Source organism: Podarcis bocagei (assembly GCF_964188305.1).
Source record: "Podarcis bocagei genome assembly, chromosome: 5".
In the NCBI taxonomy this organism is placed as follows: domain Eukaryota; kingdom Metazoa; phylum Chordata; class Lepidosauria; order Squamata; family Lacertidae; genus Podarcis; species Podarcis bocagei.
Window position 1 is genome coordinate 84,461,825 of NC_138129.1, and position 21,170 is coordinate 84,482,994.

Sequence of the window (21,170 nt, forward strand, 5' to 3'; positions counted from 1 at the left end):
GTTTCCCAGCCATGCTCTAGTCTAGCACATCCAAGGAACCCAGACACATCTTCAAATTTTGGGACTTGCTCATTACACAGCCAGCCATCAAGTCAGACCTAATCCATTGAATTCATGTGCGTCTATCTACTGCACCAGCAGTTAATTGGCAAACGCAGCACAGCTTTCTATCTGGAAAATGTGAAGAAATTGTGGCAATAGGCTAAAGATAGAAGAGATATATTAAAGGAGGTCAGGTGGCAGTTTACATGTTGCAGGTGGGGCGATGATCCTTAGAGATGGTGCTAAAGCTGGGAGCAGTAATGGGATTAAGATGAAGAACCAAGCAGAAAGATGGACTAGCCCACTTAAAAAAGAAAGTCTCCCCACATTAAATTCTCATTTCTGAATTTATTCGGCATTTATTTCTCTCAGCCCAACAACTAGACTTTTGAAGTCTATAAAATAAGTCAGTTAATTCAAAAGGATGCTTCTTTTGAAACACTCCAGCTACAAGCTTTTTTCCCTGCAAAATGTAATACTGCTCTTAAGACCATTGGTGTTTGATCTCAGAGAGCAAATAGACTTTTTTATTCAGAATGTATGAACAGCACTCCGATCTTTGAAAAAGTAGTCTCTTTTGAATCGTAGAACTAAATGTTTTCAATATAGCGTATTTAATAAACCACAACCTGCAGAACCATAAAGAGCTTTGGCAAAACAAACAAATAGAATTCCCTACAAATGCAAAAGCAATAAAATGATTACCAACCAGGAAAGTAAAACGGCCATAGTTTTTTTTATAGCATAAAATAGAACTTTCTTCCTTAAGATTAATTAGTTCTAATATAATCCTGAAGAAGCAATTCGCTGACAACGCATAATGAATAATTAATCCATGTGCCAGATAAAAAGAATCCTTTTATGATCTTCTAACACAAGGTATTAAGAGTGGAAATGAAAGGGGAAACTCATGGAACTACTTAGGGCACAAAATGCAATGGAGCTTCTGGAAAGAATTCTAGCAAAACATTTCAACCTTACTCCCATGTAGACCAGGCTAGCCAGAAGTTCCATAATTGCATGCATTCTTAAAATAACAACAACAACAAAATAGTTACTGTTGCTGGGCAATTCAAAAACCTATTAAATTCTCAAGTTTAAAAATAGTACAGTAACAAACACACACACAAACTACAGTCTTCATTTAGATACACTTCTTTTGACATTTATGCTGCAATTTAACACTATCCTGCTTCCTTCTCTGCTGACCCTCGCACCCTCTGGCATTTCCATATAATAAAAGAGCTTATATTCTGCTAGGTAACTTTTTTAAAGATGGACGCTTTGAAACATTAACATGGCCAAAAAAAGTTTAGGAATCTGAATTACTTTAATGCCCCACAGACTTCCAGGCAGAAAGCATGCTAGCAAGTAATATAATGCAATGTAAATTTTGAAATGTCGTTGTTAAATAAAAGACAGCATTTAATCCTAGTCATAATTGGCCCTGTAAAGTATTTAGGATGGGGTGCAAGAGCCACTCCACCCAAATTTCATTAAGATACACGACAGTGTGGGAGCGAGCATCACAAGCTAGCCCTGGGTGCCTTATAACAGGGTGGATTTGCACAGGACAGCAGAAGGGCTAGGAAATGACTCACTAATAGATACGAGTCGGGACTTTCCACTGTTGTGAAGGCACTTTTCAAAAGTTACTCATTGTAACACAGTGCATAGGACTTGGAGAGAGAAATAACCCGCAGAAAAAATGAAGCAACACTTTAACATCAAGAAAAACCATCCAATCTAACAAGGAAAACCTTGCAAGGAGACCTTGCAACAACACAGACAAGAGAGAACCCCTTCATTGCTGCACTCACAGGAAGTCTGGAGAGTGCAGGAAGGGGCTTGCTAGACCTTCTTATGCTCACATAAGGTCAATGTCTTCCATTCAAGTGAAGAAACTAGAGTGTCTTATTGCCCTAGAACAGCCTTGCCCAACCTACTAAACTTCAGGTGTCCTGCATTACAACTTACATCAACCACAGCTAGCATGGCCAACAGTGGGGATTGCAGTTCTAACCATCTGGGGGGAAATCTGTTCAAGAAGGTCCCATACTGTAGACTGTACATAGATAACACTCTGCAAAGAAGAGCCTGTTATTTTATAATGGCCTTGGAACATTTGGCACAGTAGGGTTTCTGACTAGAGTCAATGGACTGGCTTTACTTTTAAAAAAACGTTGAACATCTCTTTTGAATGCATCTCTTTAACATTTGTACTTCTTTTTAATGCATTTCGCTAATACAAGCTAGCAGTTCAAAATCTTCTGCTCTGGAATGAAGCTCATTCTTTTAAAAACGGCACACAGAGATTGCAGTTAGAGGCAGTGAACACATGCACAGCCCTTAAAACCTGGCACCTTAAACTTACGGCTTCACAATGCTACATGAAGAAGACAGAGGTGGTGCTATTGTATTCAGGGTTAGAAAAGCATTCAGAAATCCTTAGGTGGCAGTGGCAGAAGCAGTACAGCCAGCCTTGTCATCCTATTTTTTTAAGGCTCAAATCTGAAACATTTTTTGATGTCTAAAGTTCATTGCACAATAATCAGAGAGCCAAAATATTTTGAATCCTATGTCTATTACAAAAATGTTAGATCTTTCTTCCATTTACCCATTGCATAGCATCATAGCCTCCTACACTGCAGGTTTCGAAGGATATCTTTGAAGGATATCTGGTGAAGACAGCAGCCGCAGTGCAGCAATCCATGCTAGGCGGCCTAGAGTCACCATTTATATTTCCCACAATGCCCTGGAGTGACACCGGGGCCATTGTGGATAATTTAAATGGTGCCTCAGCAGCCTCAGGACAGGTGTCAGTGCAGCTATAAGCCCTGAAAGAATCCTGATACCACAAGTGCCTGCAGGTGCCACATGCTGATGCTAGGCTTCTTCAAGGCAAAAACTGCCACAAAAGTTGTGGCTGATGAATGGGAGGTACAGGTACCATCAGCCAAAGGCAGCACTTGGGAGCAAGCGAAGGCTGCTAGGCCCTGGTTCAGGAGGGGCAGGTTCATGCTGTTGGGGTAAAAAATACATGTGACTCCTGATTTGCTGACATCATAAATGCTGTGGCTTTGATTGTCCAAGAAGAGCACATGAGAAAGCGGAAGCCCACTCTGCTGAGACAACCTCTGGAAGTGAGAGACTTTGCTGCCTGGGTAGATCTCTGGGTAGTGGGTGGTGGATAAAAGTCCTGTGTGAACTGGTCCCTGCTCTCAGTTTGGACCACCTTCACCTGGCCTGAGAGCACAGGATGCGGAATGACTCCAGCTATGAAAGTTGCTGCTACCTAGAGAGCATCAGAGTGGGGGTTGTTGTTGCTGTTGCTGGGGGTCAAAATTTAGTTTTGCAGGTGCGTAAGTTATGTTCTTGTATTTTTATTGCTAGATCTTATTAAGAGTTGTTATCAGTGGATTGTACAATTTTATTGTACTTTTATTAATATGAGAGTAGCCAATTTCTTATGTGATTATTTATATTTTGTTATGACTTGTGAATTATGTAATCGTTTTGGTGTTGTGATCTGCTTTGACCATAGTTTACTATGGAAAAGTAGTATATAAATAAAGAATTGTGATTATTTGTTTCATAAAACGGTATTTCAGCAATTTAGAATTTATCAAAGGTTCTAAAACAATGCTAATTCCAATTGTTTTAGAATCAGCAGTGGACTTAGTGATAAGAGGCAGAATGAAAATGAAAACATAAGGATTCACAAAAGGGGGGCAGAGAAGTCAAAGGGGATATGATGTCTGTATTTTGTTTTTTGTTGTTGTTACGGTTTGTGAAATGGAAAATGCAAAAATAAAGTAAACCCCCCCACACAAAGGTTCTAAAATAATGGTCACCTATTGACATATATAAAACAACATTAAGCAGCCTTACCAAAAGCAGTAGCTAAGTTTCTCATTGCATTGCTCAAGACATCCTTACCTGCACTTTTTTTAAAGCTACTGGCACACCGTCCAACAAACATGTGGCTCTGTAAACTTCACTAAACTGTCCACGGCCAATCTTCTTTTCTATTCGGAAGTTTGCTAAAGTATTGTAGCCCATGTCAGGTCGTAAGGCTTTCTGCAGTCAAAGATACAAGAAAACATAAGGTATACTTTAAATACTGGAGGAGTATGTGCAATCATACTTTCCCCCCTCCCAACAGCCAGTTGCTTATACCATTAGCTTTAAGAATATGAATGTGAGATTGGCTGCACCAAGTATAGAGGCTTTAAAAAGGCAAGTATGTGTGCACTGGCAGAAATAAGCAGTACTCAGCCACAGTGTTCGAAAAACTATATGGGTGTATTTGTTCTGAGTTTCCTAATGTTTGCTTTGGAACTGCCTAGGTTCCTAACCCTGGAAAGTCAGTATGCATCCAGTTTGGAATGGATTCTAAGTTACTGGGTTTAAAAAATGAGAACTAACCCTTTCCTAGCTGCACCACATCACCAAGTGTCTGTGTGTCAATACTGCACTGTCACTGGTTGGCAGTTTTCTTCTAGACACAACCCAAGGTCCTGACTTTGAACTTCAAACCCTTAAATGGTTTTAGGTTCCAATCCTCCCAAAATGTTCCTAACCAATACCTTCAAGATTAGGTAGGTGCACCAGATAGGTACTCAGAAGAAGGCTTTTTCAGCTCTGGTACCTAGAATTTGTTATAGTCTGTCAAGAGAGATTGATACTGTTCCCACACAGTCTGTTTTCAGGTGAGGACTGAGGACAGTTTTATTTGTGGGGCTTTTAAAATCATGGTTTTATCTGCCTTCATATTAAACTGTTGTTTCTATTGTTTACTTTCTGGGTCACGTTCTAATTAGGTTTTATGTAAAGGTACCTTGTGTACTTTTTGAAAAAAGGAATATAAATGAATATTAATATTTACACACAAATGCAATTGACAAAAATAAATGAAAATTACATCCAACCCTATACATGCTTACTTAGATATACATCCCAGTGAGTTCAGTGGGGCCTATCTCCAGGTAAGTGGGCATAGGATTGCAGACAAGAGTTCCTGTCAGTGGCACTTAGACCTACAGTCCTCCCCCTACTGTAGACAAGTCCTCTGACAAGTCAGACTAGGGTGATAAGTTGTGATCAATAACACTGTTTCTTCCCATTTCACCTGATATCGTAAGTATTCCTTTTAAGGATTCAGGTCTGGTCCTCATATTGTTAAAATATACATGTATAGTTGTGGATTTTCAAGAGAAACCTGATCATGTATGGGCTTCTGAGTGTCAGCCAATTTAACATTGTCTACATAGTTCCTAGGCGTAAGTGGATATTCTATCCAAGAGGTATGAGAAAGCTTCCTAGATCCAGTACAGATAAGGAGATAAGGATGGGAAAACCAGGCCAAATTACTTCTGAAAATTGTAGCTTAAGAAGATGGATTAGTACTGGCCTGGAATCAGAGCAAGTTCTGTCTGCATTGAAGGCATGCACAAATGCATCCTGCAATGTTATCTGTGACCAACGCTTTATCTACTACTGAGAGATGGAAACTGAGCAACCGTTAATAGATTGCTTTAGAGATCTGGAAATTGATGCAGAAATTCAGAGTTCTAAGATCCACAGTTCTTGATTATATTTAACTGTTTGTATTCTGAAGCTGGTTATGCTCCATTTGATGTAGAATATATACTTGTAACTGGCTTCTCCTGTTTTTGGAGGAGACAGCAAAGATTATAAGAGAGAAAACTGAGAGTCAGTGATACTCCAGGTTGTTCTCTGTATCCCGAGCATTTTATATTTCAAAGTTTTGCATACCCTTGTGACATGCAGCATCCAAACAAAAACAGTAACAAAATGAAGGACGGCAACAATTTTGTCATTTTGTGCCCTTGCATTTCAATTTAAAAGCAAAAACAGCAGCAATTCTAAATGCTGTAAGTACTCAATTAGTCTTCTTTGAACTGCAGCGGGTGTTAGAAATGATTCTAGGGCTTTTGCCTCCCTGGTGCTCAGTTACACAATCAAAAATAAATTATTGTTCCTTAGAAGCACCTACATCCAAATACGTTGTTGCTTCGATAGTGATGGTATTGCAGCAATTCAGCTATGTATATTCAAAGTGAAGCCTATGCAGATTTAATGAGGTTATCTGCAGCATTTAGAGTAAAAACAGAGAAACTTGGTGGAGTTCTCTCTTATTATTCAAATGTTCACGTTGCAGAGAACCAGGAAGTGGCTTCATTAAGCTACGGGGTTTTGTGGTTGTTTAACCAGCATATATTTCAAAATTTGAATTGGGAATTGCATCCTCTGTCTGCACAGTAACTTGACAAACATTAGCGTGAACTACTAAGGCAGTGTGACAACCGCATGCTGAGAGCAAAGTCTCACTAATGTGTTTTGGCATGCAGGTTTGTAATCACACATTTACATATGCAATGACCTACATTTGCATGTCAGATCACACACTGTCTGGCTTTATTAAGACTGGGCACCTCCCTGTGTTTGGCGGCCAGAGTGGCGAGAGCGGGCCAGAGGGCGGTGTTTTTTTGGCAGTTGAGGGATGAACTGCCACCGAGGATTAGACTGATATGGCCTGAGCATTAGACACTTCATTAGAGGTAATCTGTTTAACAGTGGGCAGTGTATGTAAACTTCACAGCCCATTTGCAGCACCTCCCCCCCTGCCTACCCAGCCCCAATGGCCTTTCTTCAAAGGGCAGTGTGGCTGACTGACAGCTTGTCTCATCTGCTCCCTTGTCTTGTCATACAATTTAGACGTGGAGACCTGACATGAGAAGGAACATAGCTGCACATCTCCCAACTATCACCCGGGCCTCCCTCCCAGCCACTATGCAATTTGGGAAAGCAATAAACTCATGCATAATGGGAGCATCAGTTGGTCAGAGAACATATTACATACATTTTGGTAAAGATCACACTGCATCTTAGACCAGCACATTAAAAAGAAAAGGAGTGGCAACAACTTCTACATCTCAGCTGGGGTGTTGCTTTTGGCATAACATAATCCATCTATTGAGCTAGATTATTGAGGCCCTAACCATTCTCTCCCATGTTCTGGGCAGACCCAGTGCTGGCTCCCTGCAAACCGCAGTTTGCAGATCAGAAGGCAGTCACAGGAACATGCTTTGGATTATTTATTTATTTTATTTTGTTGTTTATAAAACATATATCCCTCACCTTCCATCAAAGGAGCCCAGGGCAGCAACATGTCAATGCAAAAATAATGCAATTAAAACTTCTAACACAGTTCAAAACTAAAAGAAATCACCTACTCACAAAGCTATTAATTTCAGTGTTCAAATTATTTCAGGATTGGACACCTACACGAATGTGAATTATGGTTAATGCTAGCCTGGGTGGGTTCCCTTATAACCAGACCAAGAAATAAGGGTGTTTAGAAATCCTGGTTAAGACAGTACCTTCAACTGGTATTTTGGTATCCTCAAAGTGAAGATGTGCACATACAAACACAGTGTGTGGACGTACATCAGACAGTCATGACTGGCTAAAAATAAGGGCACATCATCTTTGAACACATACATCTCCCCATCACACTTTTTAGTGTATGGGCGACAAACCACTGGTATATAGCAGCTGAACATGACTACCACCTGAGGTGTAAATAGGCTCAAATTCCAAAGCAACAGCTGTGCTGAAATCTGTGAATGTTAACAACTTTCCCACTCCCCGTTTGTAACTTAAAACTTGTTATGTATCAGAAAAACATTTCATCCTTTTAATTAGACTGTTTTTTGCTGCTGTCCCGACACTCCGCTGAAAAACAGGGTTACACAAACTCATTCTTGGTATGCTTTTCGAAATCCAAGAAGAAACTTTGTTCTGCTACTGTTTCTTCGTTTACTTCTGAATGCATAATTTGCACTGACGCAATTATGATTTAGCAAACTGCATTCTCTCTCAGGTCACTATTTGATATTAGCATTCCCATGGAGATACACAAAAAGATTATATGATACAGAAATTTGAGTTGTACTGGCACATCTGCGCTTCAAATTTTAAGGGACGTTCTTACAGAGCTGTCCACCAACTAACTCCTAAAGCTCCTACTGGTCCTCTCTACCAATCTCAGTCACCGCCAAAGGGTTACCCAAGAACCATATTGCCCTGAGGGGACAAGATGGAGCATCACAGATAGGAGCTCTAGCTTCATGACTTCTGTCAACAACTGCCACCACAGGGTTTTTCAAAATCCAGCTTACCTTCAGGGTAAAGAAGAGAAATGTAGTCCTGAAAAAGGTTTTTTGTATTGTTGTTGAAGCTAGCCAATGCTTATTGCGTTAATGTTTCTATAAGAACTGATTCGTGATTCACCTAAAACGTAGTATACAGTTACAAACAAAAAACAAACAAACTGGAGTCCAAGTTGCAACAGTAAAAAATAATGGAAAGGGAAAAAATCCATAGCACCATTCTAGGGCTACAGTATGTAATGGAAATGAACAGAATAACATTGGCAAAATGTAAGTCAGAGTAAGTTCTCTGGGCTTTTAAATTCTGCATTAATGTACCCCTTCCTACCTAGTCTGAGCAACTAATGCAATGTCCTACCTGTGGCTGAAATTGAGGAACAGGAGGGCCTGGCATGCCTTGAGATTGCTCATCCATTGTTTCAAATCACAACACTTTCAAGTGACCTGTACAAAAATATGAATGACCTTTATAAAAATACGATACAATTAAATATTTTTGAATATAACCTTCCTCTTTGGTTTTATTTCTATAGCATCATTAGCTTACACAGGATTTTACAAAGCAGGACAAAGGACTTTACCATCTATTTATTTGGCTGGTATGTTTTGTTGTTGTTTTTCCACTGATGCTATGTTTTTTGAAATATTAATGTATTATATGAATCCTCCCCCTTTCTCCTCTGTTATTATATATTGTATATTTTTCTTTGCTGTAAGTTGCTTGGAAATCTTTGGGTGACAAGCGACTAACAAGTTGTTGTTGTTGTTGTTACAGTGTCAGACCACAGAAATGTGTAAGCAGGGGGAAAATGTGTGACCCTGAAGTTACATTTGCATGGTTCATGTAGGGAAAGAGGAGGATTAAGGGGTTAAACTAAGGGGTGGCCTATTATGTCCTCATACATTCAAGTCCATTATGAAAATACTCTTTAAGTCAGAGCTTTACAAACTTTTCATGCTGGTGACACACTTTTTAGACATGCATCATTTCACGACACTGTAATTCAGTTTGGAATCATTTCACAACACAGTAATTCAGGTTTACTAGCAAACCAGAGGTTAAACTAACCCCTTTCTAGCCCCAGGAGGAGCGTGGGGAGCGTTTGTGCGATACACACCGACACATTGCAGCCGACACTCTAACATGTCGCGACACACAGTTTGGAAAGCTCTGCTTTAAGTGGTCAACCCTCTGAGGGCAAGTTCACACATGAATGCTCATGAATCAATGAAATCAACACTTGCCTGACAAGTGATTTTCAATCTTTTCAGACCCACAACCCACCTTTAGCCCTAACATTGATTTGGGGGCCCATTTCTTTCCTTTCTTTCTTTTTTAAAACCATATAACTGTATATAACATACAACTGTACAGTGGCCCACTTAGGTGGGGCTGCAACCCAACACACCAGCTGTAAACCAATGGAAAAGACAGTCACAGATAAAATAATTCCCCCCTCTCTATATTACTCATTTGCTATCTTTTAAAAAAATAAAAATAAAAAAGCAAAATTCCCTTTAAAAATCCTTTTCGTCAAATGCACATTTCCCAGGAGCAGAATGTAAGAGAAGATTAGGACTCATTTAAAAGAAAGAAAATTGACTACATTTTGTAGCCTGTCATTTTCTCTCAACATCGCTGCTTCTATTCATATAGGTCTGAGATCAGAATCAAATGTGAAAGCATTCTGATCGATATAAAAAACCAGCTAGCTACAAAGAACAAAAAAGCTTCTCTACAGATCCTTATTAAAACAAAACAAAAAATGCAAATATTTTTAACCTAGAAACGCTGAAGGAGTCTATCCAATTGGGAAACAGCATCAAAAGGAAAACACTTTTTAACAGACAAGTTACTTAAAAAAAAAATTTAAAACTGTTTCCTAACCCAAAGTTTTGGACATAGTGTAAATCATCTTACTTCTTTAAATGTCAGTTTTATGCTTTTTCTCTTTCCAGGAGTTTTTAAGCTGTGGAAATCGTTCAGAATAAGGGAAACATCAATATTTTGCCCTTTTAACTCTTAAACCAGAAACAAAGCTTTTCTACAGAACTGTTCTTATTGGTCTTTGCCCTTTGTTGAATAGTGGCAATAAAACTGCTCCATAGCAAATGCTTTTCCCATCTACTTTGCATCTCAAAAACAAATGTTGCTAGCATTTTTACAATGAATTGAATAGCACACATCTTTAAGATAATAGCTGGTACAGAAGCTGAATTTACCATCCATACAATCCAGCTTCGTTATGCATTATTTTTGTCTTGGCTGTCATGTAACAGTTTTTAATTCAACTAACAAAAGCTCCTCTTTAAATATTTCCCTCCTCTTAAAAAAATAATAATCAACTTTCAGACTAGTTTTCAAACTGCGTGCTGAGAAACCCCACAGGTTCTCTGGAAACTTATCAGACGATCATTCAACTAGAACATCGTGACAGAGTAACTTTCTTAAAAGTCACTGCGCATGCAAAACACTATCAGATAGGTTTTCGAACACATGGTTTACCCTGTCAGTCATGTAGGTCAATGGTGAGTCCAACAAGCCTGGCTAAAGTCCCACATGTACTGGGAGACCACACCTTAGAAGTGACCCTAGAACTTCCTGCAATCTAAACAGGTTCTGTTACAGATACAGAGGGCATTCAAGGAGTGGGGGGCAAGGAATCAAAATGGAAAGTGTTCTTGAAGGTCAAGCTATAGTTTCCAATGCTCTTATTTCAGACTTTTTGGAAATTAGTGCATCACATTCATACATAGTGCTTCACTTCCTCAGTGTCTGCTAAATAAGAAGGAATAGGTAAGGGCGGCAAACATTGGCTTTAGACTTGGCACAACCAACACTTTTAAAAATAATTCTGCCCACTTATTCAAAAGTCTAGAAGTCACAATCTTTCAAAGGACATCCTGTGTATACTCTCTGATTACTTTATAAATGGGGAGGGTTTTACCAAGAATCTCTTAAACATTATTGTACCCTTTAATTCCTAACTGACAGGAACACCAAAGATTTAGTAGAACACCTAAAACACAGAAAAAACTGAAAGTGGCGATAAGACCAAAATATTGCTGGCAGCGACATTTTTTTCCACAACGCTTGGCAAACACACTGTTATTTAGGATGCATGATGAGGTCAATGTTGGCAACTCCTTGCAAGATCCCAACAAGTTTTTGAACGTAAGGCTCAAAAATACAAAGAAGTCTTAGTGCAGTAATACTACATTGGAAAAATTAGATCTCTGTCTAGGCAAGCCTGAAAAAAACAGAATTTAAATGCCCAAGCAGTCTGCAGAGGAATTTAAGGCCACAAGTGTCTTAAACTATGATGTGGATATCACTAATTGGATCTGATATCTTATTATGTAAGCTTGCAATAATAATCTCACATTTCTCTTTTAAAAAATCTTAATCAGGAAAGAATGACACCAGTGTAGCATAGCAGAACAAGTGCTGGACTTTGGGGGCACCTGGGTTCAAATCTTTGCTTAGCCATGATGATACCTGGGAGTCCTCCAGCAAATTTCTCTTGGCCTGACCTACCACACAATATTACTGCTAGCATAAAATAAGATAACCCCATGTGAACTCCAACATGAATCTTGCAATAGTATATGCCTGCCACTAATAACATAGCTGAAGACTATAGTGAGTTTGGACAATTCATCTCAATTTAAGCTGAAACATGTATGCACCTGTTGCTTGCATGTACACCAAGTGTTGAAGTTTGCTTACTAGCTCAGCTTATTCCAAAGCTGTTAACCATACTTTCCCAGATGAAACTGGAAGATATGAAAGACTTCCTGGTTGGTTGGTTGGTTGGTTGGTTGGTTGGTTGGTTGGTTTGCTTCCTTGCTTGTTCATGTGAAAGGAAGAGCAAAAGTCCATGCTCAGCAAGAAGGCCCATTAATATCTCAGCTAATTACACGGTTACAGATACAGTTCTTTTAAATTTCTGGTTTAGATACAATATAAAATAGAAAGAAAGAACTTGTATAGGCACAGAAGGCAACAAAATCAGTTCTCACCATTTAGCTGTATTCTTAGCATTTAATAGATGGAGTTGATTTCAATTTTCAGTTATAAAGAGGTAGACTGATATTTGAACTAAACAACTATCTGTTAACTCCTCTAACTTCCCATTATCATACATATTAAAGTAACACCTGTGCAAAGCAGCTATGCTTTGTAGTATGGCAGACTTACATTTTAGCAAAATAAATACAACAAATAAGGCGTGCGTGTTGTTAATTCCTTCATTGTTTTTGCAGGTGTGAGGACGATGCTTTGCATTTACAACTTGCCACTAGCAAATCACAGCACACATTTTATTACTTCTGTTTTACATTTGTTTTAGGTAACCTGTTGGTTTTCAGGCTTTCTTCAGCCGGAAAACCCTTTTAATTTTTGACTCATTAAGATGGAGCAACTTGTTACACCGTACCACCAGCCACTGACACAAGGATCACACTTGACGTGACACTGGAAACATACAAATGCATATCTCTATCTTTCTCTTTTTCCTCCCCCCCCCAAAAAAAAACCACCTTACAGGTAGCAACCGCTAGACGACGCAGCAGATCCAGATCAGGACCCCATATTGGGGAGAGAGAAGTTCAGGATTCTGGTGAAAACTGCACCCCTAGAGGCCGTTTGCCCAGATACCACAGACTTACAGGCACAAAGGCTATTATCCCATGTGTTGCACCCAATCTTAGTTCTGCTCAGTGTACATTACCAACTTAGGTCCATCAATTTCTTTGTAGAACTCAGATATAACCCTATGTATTTTCAATTGTAATAACTAGTATTGCAGCACAGAACACATCCAACACCCTTCTGTAGCTGCACACTGCAGGAAAAGATCAGTGGTGAGAGAACCAATATCTTTCAGGGGGTCTTGCCAGTTTTACCGATCTTACCACTGAGGAACCCATGTCCAGGTTTCACTTGGGGAAGTTGGGGGATTCCCAGAATGCAATGCCACCTATCTAATCCACATATTCTCAACCTGCGGGTTGCAGGTCAAAGCTAGAGCATCAGAACAAGGGAACAAACCATATGCAACCAAGGCTAGCCCCCGAAAGGCCCCCAACTACTGATTTTAATCCATTTGTTAGGTTATAAATTCTTTGGAGTGGGGTGCCATTTCCTTTAAAGCTGCACAGTGCAAACCATGCAGAGAACTTGAACAGTCTGGAGGCATTAGCCCAACCTAAAACATTAAGCAGGACTCTTAAAAAGAGACTTCAGGGTTTTTTAAAACATATTTGCATGCAACCAAAATTAAGGCTGCACAATTACTGTGCTTACTCTGGAGAATGGGTTCTCAAAATGAACCCTCAAAGTGACTTGAATGTCTCAGCATAATTTGGGACAAGCAGAATTGTATTTGTTTCCAAACCTCATTTTTACCCCAGGAAAATTATAGGAAATTTAAAAAGCACTGGGGATAAATGTGTTACAGACTGCCTACTATTTAGTATCAGTTCAATGCTTGTGTTCGCTTCCTTTGGGCCCACGGAGCCAGCAAACACTTATTTATCATATAATACACATACTAATAGTGATCTCAATGTTCAGAGAGTCATTCTTTATGCAGTGAAAACAACACCATCTATGCATAAGAGGGAGGCGTCACCAGGCTTGGGGGAGCTCATATATTTGTGTAAGTACAAAGAAACTTTGGGAAAGAACCCAAAGGGGGACACACCCACCCCCCAAAAAGCTTAATGGGCATTGAATATGCCTCATTGTTACAAAAGACTGGATCACTGTTGTGGATGGTGGGGGACTCGGAAAACTTGGTGGAAAGGAAAACAGAAAATCCTGAACCTAAGCGGGCCACGCTGCAACATTTTGTTGCAGGTACCACTCATTTATTTTGTAGCCTATCTTTGTTAAATGATGTAATTCAAGTCAGTACGCAGGAAGCACTCAGGTGGTCTCCTATCCAGAGAGTGACCAGACCCAGACCTTCTTAGGTATCACTTTTAATAAATCCCATTAGAAGAAACACCTAGCAGCTTTCTGCCCATCTTGTGCTATAACTGTTCTATGTACCAATGTACTGTACAATGTATTGTATGTAGCAATAGTAAGACAAAACCAGGTACTGCAAGAGGGAGGACTCAAAGAAACAGAGGTGCTTCCTCTTCCTTGAATTTAGAGCTACCGTGTGAAACAGTGAGCAGTTCTGATTCAGAGGCCCAATCAGCTACATCTGGAAGCATTTTGAGAAGCTCAGATGTCAAACAAGGAAAGAAACCCACCTATCTACACAGCCTGCTTGGGGGCAGGGGTGGATTCAACACTGACATAACAAGATTAGTCATTCAAATATATGTCTGGAATTTTATTCCAGATATGCACAAGGTAAGTGGCTTTTTTTTTTTAAAAAAAGTCTCTATTATTCAAAAAAGCACTACAAAGTTAAACACAGGTGGCAATTTTAGCAGTGTCACAACAAAGAGGTCATCTCTTGATGTATACTACATATTGTTATTACCGTAAATAGCTTCTGTAAGACTAAAGAGATTATAACTCCCTCTTCTAAAAAAATTTCAAAATCATGCTAAGTATATTTATTTTACATTATTTATTGAATTTATATACTGCCCTATACACACAGGTCTCAGGGTGATTCACAGGATAAAATCAGAATATAAATCTGATTATACCACAAAATACATAATAAAAAAAACGCAATAACCCCCAATACCATTATCCTGATGAATAAGTTTAGTGTCACTGATGAAAGTATCTTACGTTACAACAAAAATGTCACACTGGGCACAATCCAGCAAACAATGGTGCATAAATGGGGGTGGGAGGACATGAAGAGGGATTCAGCCCACCTGAGCTCTTTGGTTTGAGCAATGTAGACTTTTAAGGTTCTGCAAATGTCCAGGGAATGCCAACTCTTTTCTCTTCTCTCGACAGCAGCGACTTCAGGAAGGAAGGCTGGGTTGGTACAGATGATAACCCTCTCTTTGTGAAAGGTTCAAGAGTGCTCTCGGAGTGCAATTCTGAAGTGATGGCCACTAATGAGGCAAGCTTGAAGGGTGGCAGTTTGAGGGAGACCTTCCCCAGTGGTTTGAAGGGAAGCTTCTATAAAACACCTTGTGGAGGTCCTAGAATGGGAATATGTGGCTGGTCAGGGGACACTTTAGAGTTGCCCCTCTAAGGAATCGTTTTCAAGAGCAAATGGGAAGAGAGGCAGGCAGCGGATGGTCATGACAGGATGGAGGAAAGGATGGCGGAAACTTCTGGTTTCTCTTTGGAGTGGCTTGTGGACACACACAAGAGTCAAAAAGGTATCTAGGTGGATTGATATAAGCAGGGGGTGGAGAGCCTCCTGGAGTGTAGAAGCATATCAATGACATCTGCAAGTAAGTCTAGCTTGGTTAGGCATTGCTGTTCAAACTCTAAACAGTCAGCTGGAGCCACTTGAGAGCTGGATGAAGAATCAGGCTCTGAAAGAGGAGCTCTGTTCTGTAAAGTGTCACGGAGGGGGGAACGCCAGGCGGAGTATTTTTAGGGAACCAAGGATGCTGAAGCCAGAATGAGTGCAAAGAAGTGTAATGAGGAGAACTCTTGCTTTCTCTTCTCTGATTTTCTGGAGGACCCTGAGAATGATGGAGAGAGAAGAAGACCTGGTTGCCATGTGGAGAGCAGGGCATTCCATGCCTCCAATGATGACTGGAGCTGATGATTCCAGTCTGAGGCAAAGAGGTCCACTTGGCATTGGCCCAACTTTGACAGCAGCTGTTGAAAAACGGATGTATGCACTTGGTCCAATTTCCTTTAGCTCAGCCAGTCTGCTTGCATGTTCAGGAGACCAAAGATGTGCTCAGCTGTGATTGACTGGATGTTGTGTTTTGCCCAGCTAAGGAGGAGGGATGCTTCTGCCTGAAGCTCCCAAGATTGGGTGTTTCCTTGTCTGTTGATGTTGGATTTCACTGTGGTTGATTCCGTGCAGATTAGGACATTGCTGAGTTGGAGAAGAGGAGCAAAGTGCTGTAGGGCTAGGTGAGCTGCTCTCAAAGCTCTAGCCAATCGATGCTCATTGACACTTCCACAGCAGACCATAGGTCTTCAATGTTTAGATCTTCACAGTGAGCTCCCCACCCTGTGAGGTTGGTAGCAAGAAGAGCAGTGGCAGAGATCTGTCCTGTCCTTCCTACTGTCCATTGCCATGGTGATGACCACTTGTTCAGAACCAAGTTAATAACTCCACTGAAAGGTTGTTTAGTCAGAAAAATACCATCAGTGCATTTTGAAGAAGGATATGATTATTTGGACCAAATCGTTAGCTGCAGTGATAATTTTTATATTTTCTTTCATGTACTAAAAAAATTGAAAGGTGCCCCTACTGTGCATCTGTTTCTTCCTGTACCACTGCAGGCTACAAGACACAAGCTTAGCTTCTCAATTGACCTTTTGTACAAATATAAGTGACACCCTGGTCAGCAGCCCAAGACACAAAAAATGCTTGGACAGGATATGACAGTCCCCCAGATCTGATGTCAGAGCAAGTATCCAACCCAGTCACTGTAACCTGGGGAAAATGTTGTTCTGATCTCAAAATATAGTAATAAGTTGCGTACATGAAATAAAGTCCACATATCCAATCTTCCTAATATTTTCTTAGCCCTTGAGTTGCACAAATTAAAACATCCTGTTTCTACTTGTGGTAGACAGCCAGTGGGAAACAAATATTTATTGAAGGAAATTACAGCAAATCGAGACTAGCCGAGCCCCTGAGCAGTTTTCAAACCAGGTCCCAGGCAGCTGCATTTTCAAGCATTAGGCCTACAACGACTTCATCATTTTTCTCATCTATCCATGGCGTTGTTGTGGGATGGGGGGAAGGGAAACAGCCCCCATCACCACAGCCAGTGGAGAGAAACAGATGATGAGAGTAAACAACAGCAGAAAATCAGTGGCAACAATGTCTGCCTTTTTCTAAAAAGAAAAACAAAGTTTCATTTTGTTCACATAAGCATAATGCTTGTCGGGCCTGACAGGCATCTCACGGAATACAGAAGCATTGGAGCTATGGCACTATTATCCCCACCCCCAAAATTGCTGGACCAGATATGACTGGGTCATTTTGAGCCTACTGCAGTCTCTCTCACCTTGATCTACCCCACATGGTTGTTGGAAGGATAAAAAGGACAGGGGTAGAACAATACATGCTGTCTTGAGCTGCATGGAAGAAAGGAAGGTTATAAATGCAAGTGATAATAATACCAAGTGGTGTGGCACCATTCACTTCAATGGAAGTAATTGGTATTAAGGGAGAGTATCTTTTCAGTTCTGAAAACTTTTATTTTAAGGGGAGTGTTTTTTGATTTAATCTCAAGATTCAACCATTTCTCCTACATGCATTTCATGTTCTGCCCTTTCCTGTCAGGTACATTTCAAGAAATAAACATTGTTCGGTTCACAAGCCAAAAGCAAGCAAACAAAACAATGATTTTATGTCATTCAGAGGTGTCAAAGCTATGAAATGCACACTTCTGGAAGTATGGTCTCCTTTCTAAACAGATAGAGCCTGTAAGGGGGGGGGGGGTTGTCTGGGGCGGGGAAGATGCAAAATACCAAGTAGCCAACTATCATTATACCAGTGATATTAAAATATTATGCCACACATATATGCAAGCTATTTAACATACGTTAAAGCACATTTTTGGTCACATAGAGATTTAAATCAAATACACAGTGAAGAATTATTCACAGTGCTAGGGCTTCATTATTATTTTTTCTGCAATAGTGTTCCACTGCTGAAGAGAAAAGTATGGTTTAAAGACTGGCTTCTCTCTTCAGGGGTTGGACTAGATGACTCTTGTGGTTCCTTCCAACTCTACAATTCTATGATTCTGCAGTGGAAGCAACTGAAGTAGTTAATGATGCTCTACAAGTGGTTCTCATTGATATATGCCTACCACCTTTCCCCCTCAGGTAGAATGATAGCACATGCACGGTTGCACATTGACACAAGTTTCATTTTACATTAGATTCCTGGTGTAGGCCATGATCTAAAGCTGTGTGTATGTAAAATATCTGCTACACGTATCTAGATTTCACTGAGGCTTTCCCTCTCCACATTTTTTAAAAATTAAAAATGGAATTTTTCTATGAGCTATTTCCACACCAACTCTTCCACCATTCCCAAACTTTTTAAGCACATTAGACAGTACAATTCAGTATATTCTACTCATAGACTAGAGCAGAGATCATAGAATCATAGAGTTGGAAGGGACCCAAGGATCGTCTAGTAGTCCAACACCCTGCAATGCTGGGATCTCAGCTAAGGTATTGAGCTCAATGAGGTACAGTAAGTGTAGATAGGATTTCTGCCTAAGTACAAAACATACGTCTCTCTAGCCTATATCCAAAACCTGCAAAAAAAAATTAATAAAATTCAATCTAGAGCCTTTAAAACTAATCGAAGTCAGATCCCCGCATTCAGTAGCATAAAACTTGTAACCAACATAAATGTGCATTAGCTTAAATCCCACTTAAAACCAAAGAAAGTGCGATGGTATGCAACCAAGTGCTGAGTCTAGGCTAAGTTTTCTAGCCCTCATGAACGCAGGAATAATTAAAAAAAAAAACAGAATTACAAATAGTGTTGGAGGCAAGTAACATAAGGGGATAAGATTTTTTACCTTTTTTCAACTCAGCTGATTTTCCAAACCATATAACAAGGTAATCTCAAGGACTGGCTCAAGGACATCTATGTGTAGAAAAATAAAATGTATGTTGTCTACTAATTGTAGCTTGGCACGGACATGAAATCAGTTATGCAAATCACATTAATTATCTGCAAATAAGATATGCAAATTAGCTGCAGCCGCCTTTTGATTGATGATATTTACGATGTGGCCCTCAGCACAGAGGAATTTGGCTGCCTTTTCTGATACGGTGATACAAAGGGATGTTTTTCCACTCCTTCCAAGTTCCCCACTGTGGAGTTGGGCAACTCCTCTTGTACCCAAGGGCTGCAATCAAACATCACTATAAAACCAGATCCCTACAGCTAATATGTACATGTAATTAAGTCCAGATACCCACAACTAGTACGTACTTAAAAGTAGCATAAGATGCAAGATTACGATCCTTGCTTTAATTTGGAGAATGCCAGGCTACAACTCGTGAATGCAGTCTGTTTATTCCATAATAATATTCGCTTGGAATTTGAGAAGGGGGGAAATCTCAAGTCAACTTCTCAAAGAGATTCTCTATATTTATCCTACATCTGAGCTTACACTGTGAACATGTTTTCCAAGTTGAGCTCTGCTAGAAAATATTGCTTAAACATTCTGATTTTCTAATATGGAGCTAGGAACAGGGGCTTATCCTCCTGAATGTTTTATTTCTGAGCTCGGGTTCCTTCCTTGCTGCTCCATTTCACTTAATCAAAATAGCCAGGGGGCCTGGCTTGCTGCACATGTAGCTTGGGGATTTTCCTAGGGAGGCTGTTACCTCTTCCTTCCCTAAAGCAGAAGTCGTTCCTCCTTTCCTCAAAAGCTCCTCACTTTACTGCCTCAGGCCAGTGACCACTGCCTTCCCCTCCACACCTCATAAGCAATCCCAACATTGCATTTAATTGCTAATGGCAACATCAAGTAGAAACACTTTTCGGTATTAATGGCTCCTCCCTCAAAACATACGACTTTTCTGCTTCTGATTAACGTCCATTCTCCCTCTCTCACATGCAAGGACAAATTCATGGAGTTATTCACAGAGCTATCAATGGCTATATAGTACTGGAGCAATATACCTCTGGATACAAGTTGTTGGGGACCACAAGTAACAGAATACTATTGTACTCAGTGTCCTGGCTAGTCACTGTGAGATTGAAATGTTGTAGTGAACCAAAAGGGCATCTAGTAGGGTTCTTCCAAGGTTCCTATTACTTTGAAGAGAAGCAGAGAAAGCCAACTCCATGTTATATGTGTGGGTTTTAACTTTAATTTTTAAAAAAACTAAAAATGGAGAAAAGTAGGATATATATGTGTGTGTGTGTTTAAATTTGTATTAATGAAACACTGTTACATGTAACTGTATTTTTGTAACATTTTGTTTAAATTGTCTGCTGTTGCTTCAGATTTCTATACACAGCTTATATTTTTAATAATAATTATTATTATTTTATTATTTATACCCCGCTCAACTAGCTAGGTTTTAATATGTTAAGCGGAATAGAAATTAAATAATCAATCAATTCCTAAAGGGCATTTGGCTATGGAACAGATCTGCTCATCTGTAGTTATCGTATTTTTTCGTGTATTGGATGCCAATTTTTGGGGACTCCAAATTAAGAAATGGGGGGGAGATTGACCTGAATTGTTGACGAAAATTGTTCACGCACCGGACCAACACTGACAGCCATGCGCCTCAAACAAGCCGCCTATCAGCTATTCCCTCGCAGGCAGAGCCAGACAATTGCTGAGCTTTTTTGGGAGGGAGCCCCAGAGTTGTTGAGTTTTTTTGGGGGGAGGTGCCGTTACTCAGGAGGGGTGAAAGGTGCGAGGTTTCTATGACGGGAAAGGCGCAGAGGGGTGATATTACTTTGATCGCCACAGCCAACTGGAGCGGCAGCGCCGATCGCGTGGACTCCGCGCAGCACAAATGGACCGCCTTCAGCCTCCCTCCCAGCTGGAGGGCGGGCTGAGTGGGAGGCGTCAAGCAGACTACGGAGACCCCGCAGCTCGCCACTGTGAGGAGCTGCAACTGTCAGAGCATGTATAGTGGCAAGTACCATATGTATTTATATATTTAATTGCTATATTCCATGTATAAGACAACCCACGTTTTCAAACTTTAAAAATTGGGGGGCGCACACCTCATCTTATACATGGAAAATTATAGTATTTAGTGCCACTCTACACTACAGTGGTACCTCAGGTTACATACGCTTCAGG

The 21,170-nt window shown here is 40.1% G+C and overlaps 1 protein-coding gene and 1 long non-coding RNA gene across 7 annotated transcripts in view; both read right to left on the reverse strand.

Moving 5' to 3' along the window:
* Window positions 1–21,170, reverse strand: part of LOC308587179 — a 123,388-nt gene that overhangs the window by 84,326 nt on the left and 17,892 nt on the right. The gene's annotated exons all lie outside the window — the stretch shown is intronic.
* NEK7 (NIMA related kinase 7) overlaps window positions 1–21,170 on the reverse strand; it is an 84,817-nt gene that overhangs the window by 53,324 nt on the left and 10,323 nt on the right. For 3 of the 6 annotated variants that reach the window (XM_081194507.1, XM_081194510.1, XM_081194512.1), the window contains exons 2-3: window positions 8,599–8,684; window positions 3,982–4,122 (exon numbers count right to left, since the gene is read on the reverse strand). In XM_081194507.1, the coding sequence (XP_081050633.1) occupies window positions 3,982–4,122; window positions 8,599–8,655 (198 nt within the window). In that variant the 5' untranslated portion in view covers window positions 8,656–8,684. Of the gene's footprint in view, window positions 1–3,981; window positions 4,123–8,598; window positions 8,685–18,911; window positions 18,980–21,170 lie in introns of all 6 variants that reach the window. The other 3 variants (XM_081194508.1, XM_081194509.1, XM_081194511.1) reach the window with 2 other exon arrangements.